Source organism: Schistocerca cancellata, chromosome 4, assembly GCF_023864275.1.
Source record: "Schistocerca cancellata isolate TAMUIC-IGC-003103 chromosome 4, iqSchCanc2.1, whole genome shotgun sequence".
NCBI lineage: Eukaryota > Metazoa > Arthropoda > Insecta > Orthoptera > Acrididae > Schistocerca > Schistocerca cancellata.
This window is the reverse complement of record NC_064629.1, coordinates 907075719-907095761: the sequence shown is the minus strand read 5'-3', so window position 1 is coordinate 907095761 and position 20043 is coordinate 907075719. Positions and strand designations below refer to the sequence as shown.

Below are 20043 nucleotides of genomic sequence, written 5' to 3'. Positions count from 1 at the left end.
TTTCAATATTGCATCTGCAACAGAAGTGTGTTCCCTGTAGAGAGCTGTTATTGAGGTTTCTTTTGGTGGGAAACCAGAGCATGACAGATATTCATAGACATTTGCAGAATATCTGCAAATACCATGCAATAAACAAAAGCATGGTGAGATGTTTAGTAAGGCATCTATCACCATTGCAACATGGTTGCACAGACTTGTCCGATCTCCAGGGTGCTGGCCGGCTGCACACAGCTGTGCCTCCTGCAATGTTGGAGCATGTGGACAGTCTCACTCAAGATTATCAATGGATGCAAACGAACCTCTCCTTCTCCACGACAATGCAAAGCCTCGTATAAGTCTGCACATCTGAGAGGAACTCACAAAACTTCACTGGAGTGTTCTCCCTCATCCGCACTAAAGCCTGGATCTTGCACATTCAGATGTCCTTCTGTTTGGTCCAATGAAGGGTACACTTTGTGGGAAGCAGTACGTGGATGCTGAAGAGGTTATTGATGCAGCAAGTTGTATGCTCTGATCTCAACCAGTAAGATGGTACCATGTGGGTGTACAGGCCATTCCAGTAATGTGGTGTAGGGCCATCTCACTGAATGGAGATTATGTTGAAAAATAATGTGATTTACCCAAAAGGGTGGGGAATAATATGGTGTACTGGAATGCTGAACAAAAGAAACTACTATTTTAAAAAAGTGTTGTGTTTCTTATTGAATGTCCCTCATACATGATTAATTAAAATTAAGTAATTTACAAGAAGTTTCAATCAACTGTTCACTACCCAACAAATTTAATGAAATTACCTACAAATTAAATTCAGCTATGAAACACTTTCATGAAATTTGAACAATATAAATACATTTTATATACTAGTAAATAATATCTCATAAAAGAACATGCAAAAATACATAAATTAAGCAATTTATGAATTTTTTTACGAAATTTATTTTAAGTGTTTTTATTTTAAGTGTTATTAAGCTTCTACTGTGTTGCAATAAGCTATTAGCAGGGTATTAACTAGTTTAAATATTTTATTTCAGCATGTTTTGCCTCACTCCGTTCCCTAATTATAGTGGATCTACTAGGACTTGAACGCTTGACAAATGCTTTTGGATTAACATTGATGTTCCAAGGGGTTGCTGCTGCCATTGGATCGCCTCTTGCTGGTATGTTGATTTTCTTTTGATATTTGCATCATGTTATGCACTGCTTTTGTTGTATTTGGAGGTGCTGAAGAAGTCCACCAACAAAATAATGAATGTAAAATTACAGATAGTTTGATGATGGAGAGTATGGCCTGGAATAAAAAACTGTTTTCTGATGCCAAAATTGAAATGCGTTAATATTAACTATATCTGTGTCTGTGTGCTCCAAAAAATAAATGCAAACATGACTGTCATATGCACAGATGTTTTACGTCAGTAAAAGATAATAATAATAATAATAATAATAATAATAATAATAATAATAATAATTTCTGAAAAACTTTAAAACAGGAAAAGCCAAAGAAAGATTGGAAAAATATAGAAGCACACATGATCAGGGTAATGAATGATAAAGGCCACCTATAAGAAAGTAACAGAAACGTTTGGAGCAAAGAGGAAATGAACAGCAAAAAGCTCAAATGGGAAGACATTACTAAGCTATGAAAGGAAAGGTGAAAGGGGTATATACAATGGCTATACAAAGGAAATGAAATTAAAGGTAATGTTATGAAAAGAGAAGAGCAAGTAGATGAAGATGCAATGGGAGATATGATGCTGCAGCATATCCCCTATGTTAGTCAAGCTACATATTGAATAATCAGTAATGGATACCAAGGAGAAAATAGGAAAATGAATTAAAAATCAGGCGGAAGGAATAAACTTTAATTTTATGATGTCATTGTAATTCTGCCAGGAATGGCAAAGGATCTGGAAGATAAGATGAACAGAATAGATAGTGTCTTTAAAAGAAGTTATAAGATGAATATGAATAAAAGAGAACGAAGGACAATGGAATGTATTCAAATTAAATCAGATGACACTAAGAGAATTATATTAACAAATGAGGCAATAGAAGTAGTTGGCGAATTTTGATCCTTGGGCAGCAAAGTAACTGAAGATACTAAAGTAAAGTAGAGACGACATAAATTGTAGACTAGTAGTACCATGAAAAGGATTTCTGATAAAGAGAAATCTGTTATATTGAATATAAATTTAAATGTTAGGAAGTCTCTTCTGAAAGTGTTTGTCTAGTATTTTTTACTACTTATTTTATTTTATTTATTTATTAAATGGAAGTTTAGCTTTGTACAGTGGTGGAATGTGAATGATAACATTGAAGACAATAAGGAACAGAAGATTTTGAAATGTAATGCTACAAAAAATGCTGAACATTAGATAGGTAGATTAACAAACTAGTGTGTTTACTTTTTGCATCATGCAGTTGCAACTGTAGCGGTTATAAAGCTAAGTACTGACAAAGTTATTTGTGAACTGTTATACAGTTATTAAATTTAATAGTTTTCTGTGGTGTTTCATGCTCTTTGTGGCACTATAACAATTTAATAAACTTTTGGAAACATTTGATCACTGTGTGTTGAAGTCATTTAGTAAATTTCATGCTTTAGTTTTCAGCTGATGTTTCTTACTGTTTCTAGTGAAATATTTCAGTAAAATTTTCATTGAGTGTTTTCACTTTGTTGAGTGTTAAAGCGACCACTTGAATTTTTGGTTTTAGCTAGTAATTTTGTGAAGTTTTGTTGGGATTGGTGTTAGTTGTGGTTTAGTAGTATTAATACAAGTAGTTGCTTTCTTAGTAGAGAGAGAATTTTGAGACAGCTATTATTAGTTCTATAAATAGTTTTACAAGTGTAACTCAACTTAAGTAACATAGACATATAGTCATTTTCAGTAACTGTAAAGTTTTACCATGGGTGAGAAGTGTGGTCTCTATCATAGGTTTGTGAGTAGTGGGTTATGATGTGGAATTTGTTCAAAGTATTTTCATCAGGAGGGAATGCAGTGGGCAAGCCAGTGGGCATTCTAGCAAGATCCTCTCCTGGGAATGCAGAATCTGTAGTAGAAATAAGTTGACAGAGGACCAGGAACGTAAGATCTGTGCCCTTCAGGTGCAGTTACAACACACAAAGGAGGAACTAGATAGGTTGAGGAGGGTGAAGTGTGCTGGAAATGGGAACTTTCAGATAGTGAGAAGGCAGCTAGGAGGAGGAGATATTCAGGAAGTTATACTTCGTGTATATGCAACAGATTTGACCAACTGTCAGAGCTGAGTGGAGAGGAGTCTCTTGTAGCTGCAGGTGAAGGGAACATACGACAGTCCTCATCAGGTAGGAGGCTTAGATCAGTTGAAAAGTCTTACAGAAAGGTAAAGATGTGTGGGCCAGTAGTTGCAGGAACTGTTGGGGAGTGCATACCAGGTCACCAGTATTGTGAAGCCTAGTGCAGGGTTGGCTCAGGTGACTGACAGCATAGGAGAGTTATGCAGGAATTTTACGAAGGAGGATCAGGTAGTGATAGTGGGTGGAGCAGGGAACAGTCTTGATAGGGATGGGGAATATGATGTAGGCGGTGACCTGGTAAAGATTGCTACTCAAATTGGTGGCACTAATGTGCATTTCATACAACTATTTCTGCGTCACGATTGGTCTCATCTTAATGTGGCTGTTAAGCACATTAACAAGGGGCTGGAGAGGGATCTGATGGCAGAGGGTATGAGTCACATTTCAGTGTTGCCAGTTGAGTCTATCAGTAGATTGGGTTTCACTAGGCATGGCCTGCACCTCAATAGGTATGGGAAGGGGAGGCTGGCAAACCTTATAGGTGACAGTGTAGAGGGTGGTGGTGGTGGGATCACTCATGGAAAATTCCTGTAGTAGTTGGTATTAGAGCTGCACATTTTGATAGACCTGATAATCATATCTACTTAAAGGAAGTCACTCTAAGGGCTCACCTTCAGAGGACATCATGTTTCCAAGAAGAGAAGGAATTAGCATATTTCAACAGAATATAAGAAGTATTAGAGATAAAGTTAGTGAACTGCTTATAGAAGTTGACTCTGTAATTATAGGTATATTGGAGCACCACTTAAATAATTTGACAGTTCAGAGGCTTCCTTTACCAGGATACAGATTAGCTGGCTGTTTTTCAAAGAGTTCCTTGTGGGGTGGGGGAGTGGTCATGTACGTAAAAAACAGTATTCCATTTGAGTCCATAGACATATCACAGCACTGCACTGAACAGATATTTGAATGTTGTGCTAAGGCAGTTGCATTTAGTGAAACTAAACTTCTAATTGTTGTTTATAGGTCCCCTAACTCTGACTTAAGAGCATTTCTGCTCAAGCTATAGAGGGTTCTTGATTCATTTTGTAGGAAGTACCAGACATTAGTTACATGTGGTGACTTCAATATAAATTTTGTATATGATGGAGCAAGAAAAAAGATGTTGGTACATCTCCTAAATTCATATGATCTGATCCAGACTGTATTTTTTTTTTCAACTATGGTGCAGGGGAACAGTAGCAGAGCCATAGACAATATTTTTATTCATTCTTCGTTACTAGATGGGCATTCTGTTAGTAAAAGGGTGAATGGCCTTCCAGACCATGATGTGCAAATTTTAACACTAAAAGGCTTTTGTACTCAAACAAATGTCACATATAATTACAAACTATGTAGGAAAGTTAATCCAACAACAATAGAGAGTTTTTTAAACCTCATCAAGGAACAAGAGTGACAAGATGTTTATAGTACCGATAACATAGATGACAAATATAATGATTTCCTTAACACATTTCTCATGCTCTTTGAGAGTTGTTTTCCATCAGAACATTCTAAAGGGGTACTAGCAGTGAAAGGCACCCCGGGTGCCTGACTGGTGGGATAAAAATATCATGTAGAACAAAGCAGGAATTATATCAAAATGTTAGAAGTAGTCACAATCAAGCTACAGTAGCACATTACAAACAGTACTGTAAGGTGCTTAAAATGTTATTAGGAAGGCAAAGAGTATGTGGTATGCAAATAGAATAGCTAATTCACAGAATAAAATTAAAACCATATGGTCAGTTGTGAAGGAAGTGTCTGGTCAGCAGCACAAGGTTGACAATATAAAGGCAGTTCGTAGTAAAAATATTTCTGTTACTGATAAATCGGATATATGTACAGTGTTCAACAATCATTTTCTGAGCATAGCTGGTGAATTAAATAAAAATTTAGTTTCTACAGGGAGTCATATAGCTCTCTTGGCAAATGCCTTTCCAAGATTGATGTCTGTAATACTCCTCTGTGATACAGACAAGAGGGAGACAGTGTCAATAACTAAGTCACTGAAGACTAAGGACTCTCATGGATATGAAGGAGTGCCTAGCAGAATATTAAAGTACTGTGCTGCATATGTTAGCCCTGTATTTACACATATTAGTAATTTCTCCTTTAGGAATGGTCAGTTTTCTGAATGATTAAAGTACTCAGTAGTAAAGCCACTTTATAAAAAGGGAGAAAGGCATAATGTAGACAGTTTTAGACCTATTTCTGAAAATGCTGTGTATGTAAGGATAATTGATAATTTTATATCACACGATTTGCTATCAAATGTACAGCTCAGCTTTAGAAGTCATTTAACAACTGAAAATGCTATATTATCTTTTCTCTGTGAGGTACTGGAAGGATTAATTAATTAATTTGAACAATAGGCATATTTTTGATTTAACTAAAACATTTGATTGTGTTGATTGCAAAATATTGCTCCAGAAGTTGGACCATTACGGAATACGGGGAGTAGCTCACAATTGGTTCACCTCTTGCTTTAGCAACAGACAGCAAAAGGTCATTATTCACAGTGTTGAGAATGGCTGTGATGTGGGGTCTGAGTGGGGTGCTGTCAAGTGGTGGGTGCCCCAATGGATCAGTGTTGGGGCCACTCCTGTTCCTTATTTATATAAACTGTTTAACTGTACTGGTGTGGAAATGAGGACGGAAGGAGAATTGAAGACAGAATGGTAGTAAGATAGGGATTAAAAGAGGAAGTGAAGAGAATAAGTGATAGGATGATGCAGACCAAAATATCACTCAAGGGGATTACCATAGAGGTAACACAAGTGTATGCCCTGCACGTGGGTTGCACTTCTGAGGAGAAGCAAGAGTTTGAAGAGGAAATGCAGAAGCAGATGGGAAGGAAGAATATGATAGTAATGGGGGATTTAAACACACACGTTGGAAGAGAAAGGCAAGGCTGCGAAAGTGTGCTTGGACCAGAGGGTTGGGGCTGCCGAAATGAGGAAAGTGAAACACTATTGGAGTTCTGTCAAAGGAATGATGTGCTGGTTGGGAACTCTTGGGTCAAGAAAAAGGAGAGCCACAAGAGTATCTGGTACAGTCAAGATTTAAAGAGGAAGTTGATAGTTGACTACTTCCTGTACAATAGTGAGATGAATAGGAACATCCTTGACATTAAGGTATTACCATCAGAGGCCTTGGATAGTAACCACCATTTGCTGGTAATGAACCTGAGAGGGACTAAGGATAATAAAGGGACAGAAAACCAGGAAAGACTTATAAGGGTATGGAAGTTGAAGGAGGAAGAAAGCAGGCTACAGTACCTACAAGTAGTAAAGGAAAGCATCCCAAAGGATGAACCAAAAATGGTTGAATAGGAATGGGGCAGATTCAAGGGAACATTAATAAGTGCGGCAGAAGCAATATGTGGGAGGACAAGCAACAAAAAGAGATGGAAGGAAACATGCTGCTGGAATGATAAAACAAAGGATAAAGTACAAAAGAAGAATAGAGCCTTTAGGGTATTGTTCCAGAAGAGAACAGCAGAGACAAGGGAAGAGTATCAGACAAGAAAGAAAGAAGCAAAAAGAGTGTTGGTGGAGGAAAGAAAGAAGTGGATGGAACAGTGGACCAGAATGATGGAGGAGGATAGTGAAGGTTCAAAAAAGGTGTTATATGGGATGATTAAAAGTAAGAGGAAGAATGGTATGACAGATTGTGCTGAAATTGTGAACAAAAGTGGACAAGATGTAGAGAATAAGAAGGAACTCAAGAATATGTGGAAGGAGTATTTTGAGAACTCCTGAATCTGAATGGGGACCTGGATGAGGGGGAACGAGCCGAGGAGAAAAAAGTTGATGAACAGCAAATAGAAAAAGATCTTACATGGGGAGAAGTGGAAGAGGCACTGGGCAAGATGAAGGGAGGGAAGTGACAAGGTCTGGATGAGCTAAGTGTAGAGATGGTGGGAGCAGCAGGAGAGGTGGGGATACAATGGCTATATCGAGTAATGAAAATTGTGTGGAGACATAAGATGATCCCAGGAGACTGGAAGAAGAGAATAATTGTCCTGATCTTTAAGAAGGGAAATAGAAGAGAGTGCAAGAATTATCAGGGTAAAACAATGATGAGTCATTGTGCAAAGATTTTTGAGAAAATTTTGGAAGCACAAATTCGGGCAAAATTAGAAGGAAGAATGAGAGAAGAGCAACATGGCTTCAGAACAGGAAGGTCCATGGTGGATCTAATTTTTTCTGCAAGACAACTGTAGGAACAGCACTATGAATATGGAATAGATCTACTAATGACCTTCCTGGACATTGAAAAAGCGTATGATAGTGTACATAGAGGCAAAGTGTGGAAAGCCCTGTAGAACAGAGGAGTAGCAAACCAGATTATTTGGAGGATAAGGGAAATGTACCATGGAAGTGTGAGCTGTGTGAAAGCAGGAGGAGAGAGATCAGTTTGGATTGAAGAGAAGAAAGGCTTGAGGCAGGGAAGTGCACTTTCAAAATTACTCTTCATTGTAGTGATGTATGATACAGTAAGTACAGTAGCACAAGTAATTGGTGAAAGGAAGATGAAAGCTATGGTGTTTGCAGATGATCTGATGATTTGGGGGAATAAGGAGGAGGAAGTACAAGAGCAGTTGGACATATGGGAACAAACAGTACAAGAATATGGGATGATATTTAGTATAAGTAAGATTGAGATGATTATCGCAACAAGAAAGAAGGAGAGAGGAACAACTGGAATAACAACTGGCGAGGAGCAATTGAGGAGAATGGAGAGTTTCAAGTAACTAGGAAACCTGATACAGGAAGATGGAAAAAAGACAGAGACATAAACGAGCGGGGGAGAATAGCAGAAGCATTTTGGAAGAGTGTCAGAAGTCTGATATGGAGCAAGGATGTACCCCCAAATCAGTAAAAAGGTTATATACCAGTCATACTATGTCCCAATCATGACATATGCATCAGAAACCTGTATTATGAAAGGAAGAGAGAAAAGGAAAGTAGAAGCTAAAGGGATGAAATTCTTGAGAAACGGTATTGGATTGACAAAGATAGACAGGTTAAGAAATGACAGGATCATAGAGTTAATGAAGGTGGAACCATTACAGAAGAGATAGAGAAATCGAGGCTGAGATGGTATGGACATGTTAAGAGAATGGAGGAGAAGAGGATACCCAGGAGGATACACGAGATGAAACTGGAAGGAAAGAGACCAAGAGGAAGACCGAGAGACAGATGGCTGAAAGGAGTAGAGGAATGCATCCGGAAGAAAGGAGAAGACTAGGCCAAGGTGAAGACAGAGAGATCGTGGCAAGACAGAAGGCGATGGAGAGACCTATGTTCCATACAGACCTGGCCAGAGGCTGGTAACTATCCATGATGATGATGATATCCTCTCTCTTGTATTATGGGTAACTATAAAATATTTCTGTTTGCTGATGACACTAGCTTGGTAGTAAAGGATGTTGTGTGCAACATTGTCTTGGGTTCAAATAGTGCAGTTCATGACATAAGTTCATGGCTTGTAGAAAATAAACTAACACTAAATCACAGTAAGACTCAGGTGTTAGAAACCACCCAATTCAACAAAACCTGACATTTTAATTTCACAGAATGGGCATATGATTAGTAAAACTGAATAGTTCAAATTTCTAGGTGTTCAGATTGATAGTAAACTGTCGTGGAAAGCCCACATCAAATACTTAATGCTGCCATTTTTACTTTTTGAATGGTGTCTGAAGTGAGTGATCATTCTAGATGAAAATTTCTCTACTTTGCTTATTTTCATTCTCTTATGTCATATGGTATTATATTTTGGGGTAAGTCTTCCCATTCTAAAAGGATATTTTTGGCTCATAAGTGGGTGTTTTGAGCAATAAGTGGTGTAAGTTCACGAACCTCTCGTCAACCTCTGTTCACGAGTCTGGGTATTTTGACATTGGCCTCTCAATATATATATTCCTTACTGTCATTTCTTGTTAAAACAGTATTAACTTATTCCCAAGAATAAGCAACTTTAACTCAGTTAATACTCAGCAGAAATCAAACCTGCAGCTGGATCAGACTTCCTTAACTCTTGTGCAGAAAGATGTGCAATATAGTGCTGCATCCATTTGCAATAAGCTACCACTAGAATTCAAAAATCTTAGCAGTACTCCACCTGCTTTCAAATCAAAACTGAAGAGTTTCCTCATGGGTCACATCTTCTTTCTGTCGAGGAGTTCCTTGAAAAATTAAGCTGATTCTTGTTGTACCGTTGATTGTGTTTATTTAAACTTATAGCTTGACCTTTTTGGGTTCATAAACATTTTATTTTTACCTGTTATTACTTTTATGTTGTAATTTCACGTACTGACACATTCCATGACCTTGGAGATTTGCTCCTTAATTTGTTCCTACAGAGCTTGACATGTGAATAGAAACTGAATTAAATGGGATGAAAAGGACTTTGGGCCACAACATAATTCATGTATATTGGAATCAGTTTCTTTTTTATCATCTTAATTGTGTACTGGTTCCAAAAAATTGCCCAAGCAACTTACATGTATCTATCTTGCTTAGATCAGAAATTACAGTATACAGAGCATTTGGACTCAGAAATTTAACACTGGCAAGGATTTTTAAAACGCTCAATGTTATTGATAAAACAATGGTGATTCTAAATAAACCTTCATAAAACACTTTATACTGAATGTGTCCTTAAATAGTAATAACAAAATTTGCTTGACATCTTCTTAAAAGACTGTCTCTATTCATTCTATATAACTCTGTAAGTATTGATAAAATGTGGCTTAAATTCAAAGAAATAGTGTTGATGGAAACTGTGAGTTTTGTACCAAGTAAATTAACAAGAGATGAAACAGATTCCTCATGGTACACAAACCAGGTCAGGACACTGTTGAAGGGAACAGAGAAAGGAAAAAGTGGACACCAGATTTTAAAGAATATAAAATATACAAGATGGAGAAGACTTACACATCCTCAAAACTTGGCGTGCACTTTAGTATGAGATGCTTTTAATACTTTCCATAATGAAACACCAAAGTAGCTGTACTAAATACATAAAGTAAGATAGACTAAATATTTCAAACTTTGAACCAAGAACAGCTACCAACATGAATAATTTATAAGTAAATGGCCTAGGTGAATTAAAGAAACTTAAATCACTTAGAGATTGGTCTTCCAGTCCAGGCTGTATACCAATTAGGTCCCTTTTGGAGTATAATGGTGAAGTAGTTCTATTTTTAGCACTCATATAAAACCACTTGGTTGATGAAAGATCCATACCTTAGATACTTGCACAGATCACTCCAATATGCAAGAAAGGAGCTCTAAGTAATCCATTGCATGATAGACCTGTATGACTGACATTTATTAGTGGTAAGATATGGTAGGACGTGTTCAGACATTATGAATTACCTCAAAGGACAATCTCTATTAACACACAATCAACACAGATTCAGAAAAGATTGTTTTTCTGAAACACAACTGGCTCTTTATTCCCATTAAGTAATGACTCTTATTGATGGAAGCATTCCATATTTTGAAATTTCCAGAACATGGTGGCTTCTAATCAAAGTTCCTGCCTATGTAATATCATCTCAGTCCATAAAGTTCTACGTACTCTGCTACTTCCACCTACAAGTTTCAAATTAGATGGAAAGGGGAACATTTTGATATTTCTGTCCAATTATTTTTTAAGTAGTAGTCTAAATTTGTTGAAAATTCTAACTGTGGATGATTAGAGGTAACTACTTACTATGGAGAGGAAATGTCAAGTAGTCAATAAGCACATAAAAAAGCTACTGATCATTTTATTCCATCTTTAAAATTTTATTCCTCTTCAGACCTTTACCCCCACTGACATACACATGCTCAACCACATTTCCCCAGCATTTAGTTCAACTACTGTTAGTTGTCGAGGATGATGTTGATTCAGAAGAGGAGAAGGATAAGGATGCACAAGGATTAGAACAGCAAAAGCATGTCCTGGTGCAGAGAGACATCAGCAGCTGTAGGTTGTTAATTGAGAAATATTGAAGGAGCTTGGGGCAGGGGTTTATAGGCTGCTGAGAAAACAGTGTAGAGGAAGGTGTGTAAGTGTGTAAACATGTCTAACGTGAGGAACAAATAGATAAATATCAACCCCGTGATCAGAGGGTGGAAATGGGGTGGGAAGAGGAGTACATACCCTGGAAAACAGAGAATAGAAGAACTTCAGCCCAAAAGAATCTCAAAAAAGGATTCGTCCAGTCTATGCAATTTAGAGAATATGATGTTGGTACAGAAAAATCCAAATGGAACAGGTTGTGAAGAAGATACCAAATTGACCGTATTTGTCTAAACATCATGCCCGCAATCAGCTAGGCAAGGTACTGTGTGCAAAAATCAGTTTTTATGAATTGCACATATGAGAATATTTCCTCTGCTAAGTAATTTGGACTAACATTTCTCCTGCATGCTGAACTCAAGGTGGCACAGTTGTTAGCACAATGGACCCACATTTCAAAAGACAGTGGTTGAAATCATCCATTTTTAAATCACTCCAGACAAATGTCAGGATGGTTCCTTTGTAAGGGATATGGCTGATTTCTTTCTGCATCCTTTCATAAACTGAGCTAATGCTCCATCTCTGATGAACTCATTCTTGACTTCAATCTTCCTGCAGTCAGAACCCAGTATTCACTACTCCCTGGCCTTCTCATTCCATTATCAGCCTAACTACAATGCTCCCCCTCCCCTCCTCAAGGAATCCCACCAGCCTCATACTTCTTTCTGTTCCTCACTTTAGTAATAATGTTGATAGGCCTCTTTTGAAGTTTCTATAGTGAACTCCCTCTATCCTGCCCCTGTCTCCAGTTACCTCCCCTTGGATCTATACTCACTACATGTAACTATGTCTGCTTCCATTAGACAAACACCATATGAGTCTGTATTCATGCCCCTTACTAAATTCATTCATTCATTCATCCATCCATCCATTCATTCATCCATTCATCTATCATGTTCCCTGGATCCCATCAAGAAGGAGATCCTTCAGAGATATGGAACAAGTCAAAGTATACATGAACATGAGACAAGGACATCACTGATGTTCAATGTGTGTGCTGTTTTAGCAGTAACCTATGAGTATACTGCTTAATACAATTCAAGCTAGTGCATTTTTCAAACAAAATATTTTTACATCTGTAAGTACTGAGTCCTATTTTCAGTCAATTAGTAGATTTATAACAAATACTGGTACTGGCCATGTAACTAACAGAAATTTTCATTCCTCAATCTAGATATCCTGATAATTTTTAGAAAGAGGTGTTTAGGAGGTGTGTTTTTAATTTTCTTTTTGGATTGGAAGGGATTCTCTGTTTCTTGCTTTATGTTAAACGGTAGCAATATCTTACCACCTGAGTGCATAACCCCTTTCTGACCCCTGGACAAGAAGTTAAAGTGTACATGAACATTATTTTTGCATCTTTAATTGTCTCTGTGTATATTACATTTCAGTTTAAACTGATTTTTATCATCAACAAGAAAAATCATTAAGGAGGAACTGAGCATAAGGATTCCATGATCCTTCCGCAAGATGTATGATTACCTTTCTGCTCACTTTCACCAAATAAACATTTTATTTACTCTATGTGCATTATTTCAGAAGACAGTTCCATAAGCTAATGGGAATTGAAAATATACAAAAAAGCCAGCCCTCTTGTCTTTCGATTAACACACTAAGAGATGCCTCTAAAATTATAAAATTGTGAACTGAACATCTTGATTTGCTTATCAAAATGTCTACTCCATTTCAAATTATTATCCAACTTGAATCCATGGAATTGTACACATTGTGCTCTATTCAGTTAATGACCATTAATGTCTACTTCTAGCACTAAAAAGTCATTATTGCTTGTTTGAAACTGCATAAGAAGAGTCTTCATGAGGTTATGACTGAACCTTATAGCTGTGGACCACTTTGACCATTGATTAACGCAGTTGTGTTGCTAGCAAGCATTACAGCTACAGTTTGTGAACTGCCTTTTAAAGTAATCGGAAGATCATTTATGTAGATTAGAAACACAAAGGGGCCAAGTACCAAAACTCTGTGGCAGTTCACATGTTATATTACTCAAATCTGAGGTTATTTTCATGTCAGGTCACAGAAATACCAACAGGACCATTATTTTTGTTCAGCTTTGCTAGCACTTCATTTATGAGATTTCACGTTGGTTTCAGTCTAAAGAATCCTTCACAAAAACTAAACTGAGAAGCAGTTAAAAAGCTTTGCTTGGTTAAATGAATTAGTATTCTGTTAATGTTCACATTGTCAAACCCTTTTGAAAATAGTGAAATGACTGATATAGATCTGTGATTAGAGGTGGTCTGCTTTCTCCAATACTGCAGATAGGTGTTACTACAGCAAATTTAAGTCTTTCAGGAGATGGGCCCTGAGTCATTCACTGGTTATACAGGTGTCTTAAGAGTAATTGTAGCAAGTCAGCACAAGATTTTAGTATCCTGTTATAAACACCACCATAACTAGCAGAATTATTACTTTTTAGACACATGGCAAATTCCATAATATCCTTATGGGTTGTACGTTTGAAACTAATGTCTATTAGTGTTACCTGCAGTGTCTGCACATGTAAATCTGATGCATATGTGTTTGGGTGTTTATTACTGGCTACAGTATTTGCAGCTACTATGATGAAGTAGTCAATAACTTTGGAGGCCAATGGATTGAAGTGTCACTAAGTAATCAATAAATTTGGAGGCCAATGCTTTAAAGTGTCACTATTTTTGACAGAAATATTTTCTGGGAATTACCTCCTAAGCTTTCATCTCTCCCTACCTCTTGTCCCTATAAAGTTCACTCAAATTACTTGATAGTTTCGAACTACTTATTCCAGGTTACAGTACCAGTAAGTTTAACCATTTGTATCCATGGAAAGGGGGAGGTGGAGTAATGTGTAGTATGCACTGAAAAGAATGCCATTCAAAAGATAAACTACAAGTATCAATTTATCGTTTGTCTGTCTAGTGACTGCTCAGTGCTTTCTCTGTGTGGTAAACAGTTGTCTTTACATAATCTATTTTATTTTAACCATGATTTAAAATTATTGTATTACGATGAAAATATTAATGACTTTTTGGTGTCTATTTATCATTTGACACACAGTCTAATGAGTAGAAACACTTCTTTGTGCCAAATATAAAATTATCTCTCCGATTTTTGTCACAAACTAATAATGCATACAATGACCTCAATTAATAGTTCCTTTATATAATTTTTCTCAAACGTAATGGAGTAAGTGACCTTGAATTCATTATGCACAGCAAATAAATATTAGTTGAAACTGGATCACATGTATGGTGCATTGTAGGTCACTGATACAACTGCAATTAGTTATACATCCTATCTACAATAAGAACATTGAAATTTCTCATTTATTTAGAGTTATGCATAATTTATTCACTACAGGTGCATTCATGGAAGCAACAGGCAGCTATGATGCTTCATTTTACCTCTCTGGTGGACTCATACTGGCTTCAGCAATCATCCTTTACCCTCTGGGCAAGGTCAATGCTTGGGAAAAATCAAGGCAAAAGAGAAAAGGGGAAAAAACAAACTGTGTTATATGACATGATATATAGCATGATACTCAATAATTATTTGATACTCAGATGTTGTATGTGAGTGACTGTAAATACATACAGAAGACTTTTCTGTCGAAACAGAAAATTTCATTGAGTTTTGTTGTGGACTCACTGTATGAACTGTAAAATATTCAAGATTAAGAGGAATATCAAGTACAACAAATATTGATGTTTCAAAGTACTTCGTACTAAATGGAAACTGTTTCATATGTGCCATATAGATATTGAACTGTGTATAAAATGTACTACTTTGACAATAATATATTACTGCTGGATTCTTTTTAATATTGAAAGCTTGTACAGAGATGAAATGAGTTGTTAATTATGTAATTTTTGTATTTATTGGTGCTCTGTGTACATAATGTAACTGTACAGCATTTACTTTGTCAATATTTAGAGAAAATGTATTTGGCTATAATTTATCACCTGCACATCACCACAACTGGGTAATAAACGTTTTTTACAAACTCGGTTTTATTAATATTTTTGCACTGACCTTGCAAAACTCACAGAAATTCTTCTGGCAACTCTCTCTCTCTCTCTCTCTCTCTCTCTCTCTCTCTCTCTTTCCCCCCCCCCCTCTCTCTCTCTCTCTCTCTCTCTCTCTCTCTCTCTCTCTCTCTCGTGTGTGTGTGTGTGTGTGTGTTTTGTGTGTGTGTGTGTGTGTGTGTGTGTGTGTGTGTGTCTGTGTGTATGTGTGTGTGTGTGTGTGTGTGTGTGTGTATGCGCGCGCCCATGCACGTGTGTGTGAGTGTGAATTAACACATTCATGTTAATTAGAGTATTTCTGGATACCAAGTGCCAATGACCTATGTCCACATCAAATGGGAAAGGGATTGCTATTGAATTGATAAGTCACTTCCGAAGGTAGATGGTCCATGAGCTGACCCACTGGCACAGGATTCATAAGGCAATGAGAAACCATTGTAATAAACATGGGATATTCCATAACTCAAAGTGATATAATGTTATGAACAGTTAAAGATTATGTATAAATTTACAAAAAATGGTTCAAATGACTCTAAGCACTATGGGATTTAACATCTGAGGTCATCAGTTCCCTAGACTTAGAACTACTTAAACCTAACTAACCTAAGGATATCACACACAGCTATGCCCGAGGCAGGATTCAAACCTGCGACCGTAGCAGCAGCACTGTTCCGGACTGATGCGCCTAGAACCGCTTGGCCACCCCGGCCAGCTATAAATTTACATCTGCATCTACATGATTACTTTGTAATTAAGTGCCTGGCAGGGGGTTCATCGAACCATTTTCATACTACTTCACTACCATTCCACTATCGAATGGCACGTGGGAAAAAGGCACACCTAAATATTTTCGCATTCAGAAGAGAAAGTTGGTGATTGAAATTTCGTAAATAGATCTCAACATGAAGAAAACCGCCTTTGTTTCAGTGACTGCCACCCCAACTCGCGTATCATATCAGTGACACTCTCACCCATATTGGGCAATAAAAGGAAACAAGCTGCCCTTCTTTGCACTTTTTCGATGTCCTCTGTCAGTCCTACCTGGTAAGGATCCCACACCATGCAGCAATATTCCAGCAGAGGCCAGACAAGTGTAATGTAGGCTGTCTCTTTAGAGGGTTTGTCACATCTTCTAAGTGTTCTGCCAACAAAGCACAGCCTTTGTTTTGCTGTCCCCGCAATATTATCTAGGTGGTCTTTCCAATATAAGTTCCTCATAATTGTAATTCCTAGGTATTTAGTCAAAGTGACAGCCCTTAGATTTCTGCAATTTATCATATACCCAAAATTTATCGGATTTCTTTTAGTATCCATGTGGATGACCTTGCACATTTCTTTGTTTAGTGCAAATGCCACTTTTCGCACCATACAGAAATTCTCTCTAGATCATTTTGTAATTGGAATTGATCATCTGATGACTTTACTAGACAGTAAATTACAGCGTCATCTGCAAACAATCTGAGGGGGCTGCTCAGATTATCCCCTAGATCTTTTATGTAAATCAGGAACACCTATGACACTACCTTGCGGAACACCAGATATCACTTCTGTTCTACTCAATGATTTACCTTCTATGGCTACAAACTGTGGCCTCTCTGAGAGGAAATCATGAATCCAGTCACACAACTGAGATGATACTCCATATGCATGCAATTTGATTAATAGTCACTTGTGAAGAATGGTATCAAAAGCTTTCTGGAAATCAAGGAATATTGAATTGATCTGAGATCCCTTGTTGACAGCACTCATTACTTCATGGGAATAAAGAGCTAGCTGCGTTGCATAAAAACGATATTTTCTGAATCCATGTTGGTTATATATCAATAAGTCATTTTCTTCAAGGTGATTCATAATGTTCGAATACAGTATATGCTCCAAAATCCTACTGCAAATTGAGGTCAGTGATATGAGTATTTAATGCACATTTGGATTACATTAGTAGTCAGCTCAATGCAGAAAATCTAATAGTTATCAAAGCAGAGTACAAAAATGATAGTTAAATAAAAACTGAACATGGACAGATCATCAGGAGAAACCTAAACTAAATAAAGAAAGGTGCGGGTATTACAAGCTGAGAGTTTTGGAGAGTAGGGTCCAGGATTTTGTGCTCATGAAATGAAGATTACTTAATCTGGAAATCTACAGAGTTGTGGCTTTACTGATATTGGCTTGTAATTTTTTGTGTCAGTTTTTATTCCATTTTTGTACACTGGCAGAATTTCATTGGTTTTCCATAGGTCAGGGAATATTACATCCAGAGGAAAATGGTATGTATCACACCTCATGCAGTAAATAATTAAAAACTTTAAATTAATTAAAACAGTTAATTAATTAATTGGCATATCTTCATCAGAAGGTAAAAACAGTGTCCATACCACCTGCCACTACTTTTAGCAGTCTGCCTCTCACAGATACATATTAAAAAATGGCTCTGAGCACTATGGGACTTAACTGCTGTGGTCATCAGTCCCCTAGAACTTAGAACTACTTAAACCTAACTTACCTAAGGACATCACACACATCCATGCCCAAGGCAGAATTCAAACCTGCGGTTCACGCGGTTCCAGACTGAGCGCCTAGAACCACTCGGCCACTCCGGCCAGCAGATACATATAATTTGCTCTCATAATACCTTGAACTACTTTTAGCAGTCTGCCTCTCACAGCTACATATCATTCGGTGATGCAACACTGTACCGGACAGTACTGATTCTGTAAAGAAATTGTTGTTGTGGTCTTCAGTTCAAAGAATGGTTTGACGCAGCTCTTCATGCTACTCTATCCTGTGGAAGCCTCTTCTCATTTGAGTAACTACTGCAACCTACAGCCTTCTGAATCTGCTTACTGTACTCATCCACCAGTCTCCATCAAAAACTTTTATCCCTAACAGTTACATCCAATACTAAATTGCTGATCCCTTTGTGTTTAAGAATGTGTCCTATCAACCAGGTATGCACATTTCGTTTGAAGAATAGAGAAGCTCAGTGGGAACTGGATGTTACATGAGAAGGCAAACAACTGGAGCATTGTTCAACACCAGTATATCTGGGTGTTACCCTTGACTGAACTCTGTCCTTAAACAAACATTGCCATAACACCAGGCTGAAAGTTAGTTCACGGATTAACATCTTGAGGAAGCTCACATCCACCGCCTGGGGAGCAAGTCCTCACGTCCTGAGAATTTCGGCTCTTGCTTTGTGTGTGTCTGCTGCAGAGTATGCTTCACCTGTGAGGAATGCATCCACTCACACCAAACAGGCTGGTATTGCAATCAGTGAGACTATCTGAATCTTGTCGGGATGTATGAAGCTAACTCCAGTCGACAAAATCTACCCAATTGTTGGAATAGCTCCCCCCATTATTAGAAGGGCTGTTGCTGCTGATGTAGAGAGGGCTAAGCAAACATGATCTCTGACATCCACTACATGATCATCAGGCTGTAGTCCGTTGACTGAAATTGAGAAAGAGCTTCATTGCCAGGACTCAACCACTAGAGGGAACACCAGAGTCTAACCACATCACCAGGTGGAAGAGCAAGCTACCACCTGATATCCCTGTAAAGGAAGAGCTAGCTCCAGGAAATGACTTGCCCTACCCTATTTGGAGATCGCTCAATCATCTTAGGGTGGGTGTTCCTCTTTGCAAGACCAACATGTGAAAACAGGGCATTCTTCCAGCCGATGGAGATACATCCTGTAAGTGTGGAACAACACAAGACCCGGCCCCCCTGCTAATTTGTCCTCAACTTGAACAACCCTGCACAACACAGGACATGATCGAGGGAAACAACATGGCCATTGGAGTTGCTATTTTCTGGAAATGCTGACCAGACAAGGAAATGAATGAATGATGAACCAATTCCTTCTTTTACTCAATTTTTTTTCCCCAATTGTATCCAGTACCTCCTCATTAGTTATACAACCTACCCATCTCATCTTCAGCAATCTTCTGTAGCACCATATTACAAAAAATTCTGTTCTCTTCTTGCCTAAACTGTTTATCCTCCATATTTCACTTCCATACATGGCTGCACTCCACTGAAACACCTTCAGATAAGGCTTCCTAACACTTAAATCCATATTTGATGTTATCAAATTTCTCCTCTTGAGAAACCCTTTTCTTGCCTTTTCCAGTTTACATTTTATATCCTCTCTACTTTGGCTATCATCAGTATTTTTGCCAACAAAATAGCAAAACTCATCTACTATTTTTGGTGTGTCATATCATAATATAAATCCCTCACCATCACATGATTTAATTTAACTACAGTCCATTGCCCTTGTTTTGCTTTTGTTGATGTTCATCTTATGTCCTCCTTTCAACACTCTGTCCATTCCATTCAAATGCTCTTTAGATTAGATTAGTTTTTCGTTCCATAGATCCATGCTGTGGAGATCCTCGTGGATGTAGAACATGTCAATATTAAAAAAAAAAAAAAAAAAAAAAAAAAAAAAAAAAAAAAAAAAAACTGAAATAACAATACTAATAGTATGAATATATACAAAACATCACTTGTTTCTATTAAAAAATTCCTCAGTGGAGTAAAAGGAGTTGGCCACTAGTAAGTCTTTCATGCTCCTTTTAAACTGATCTTTATTTGTAACTAAATTTTTTATGTTTTCTT

At 37.5% G+C, this 20043-nt stretch overlaps 1 protein-coding gene across 20 annotated transcripts in view; it reads left to right on the top strand.

Moving 5' to 3' along the window:
• The window catches only part of LOC126185071 (monocarboxylate transporter 12-B-like), a 1121214-nt gene that overhangs the window by 369935 nt on the left and 731236 nt on the right, over positions 1–20043 (top strand). For 2 of the 20 annotated variants that reach the window (XM_049927856.1, XM_049927842.1), the window contains exon 8: positions 1032–1157. The exons of 17 other annotated variants lie outside the window; for them this stretch is intronic. In XM_049927856.1, coding sequence (XP_049783813.1) covers positions 1032–1157 — 126 coding nt within the window. Of the gene's footprint in view, positions 1–1031; positions 1158–14755; positions 15399–20043 lie in introns of those variants that run through there. One more of the 20 variants, XM_049927838.1, reaches the window with a different exon arrangement.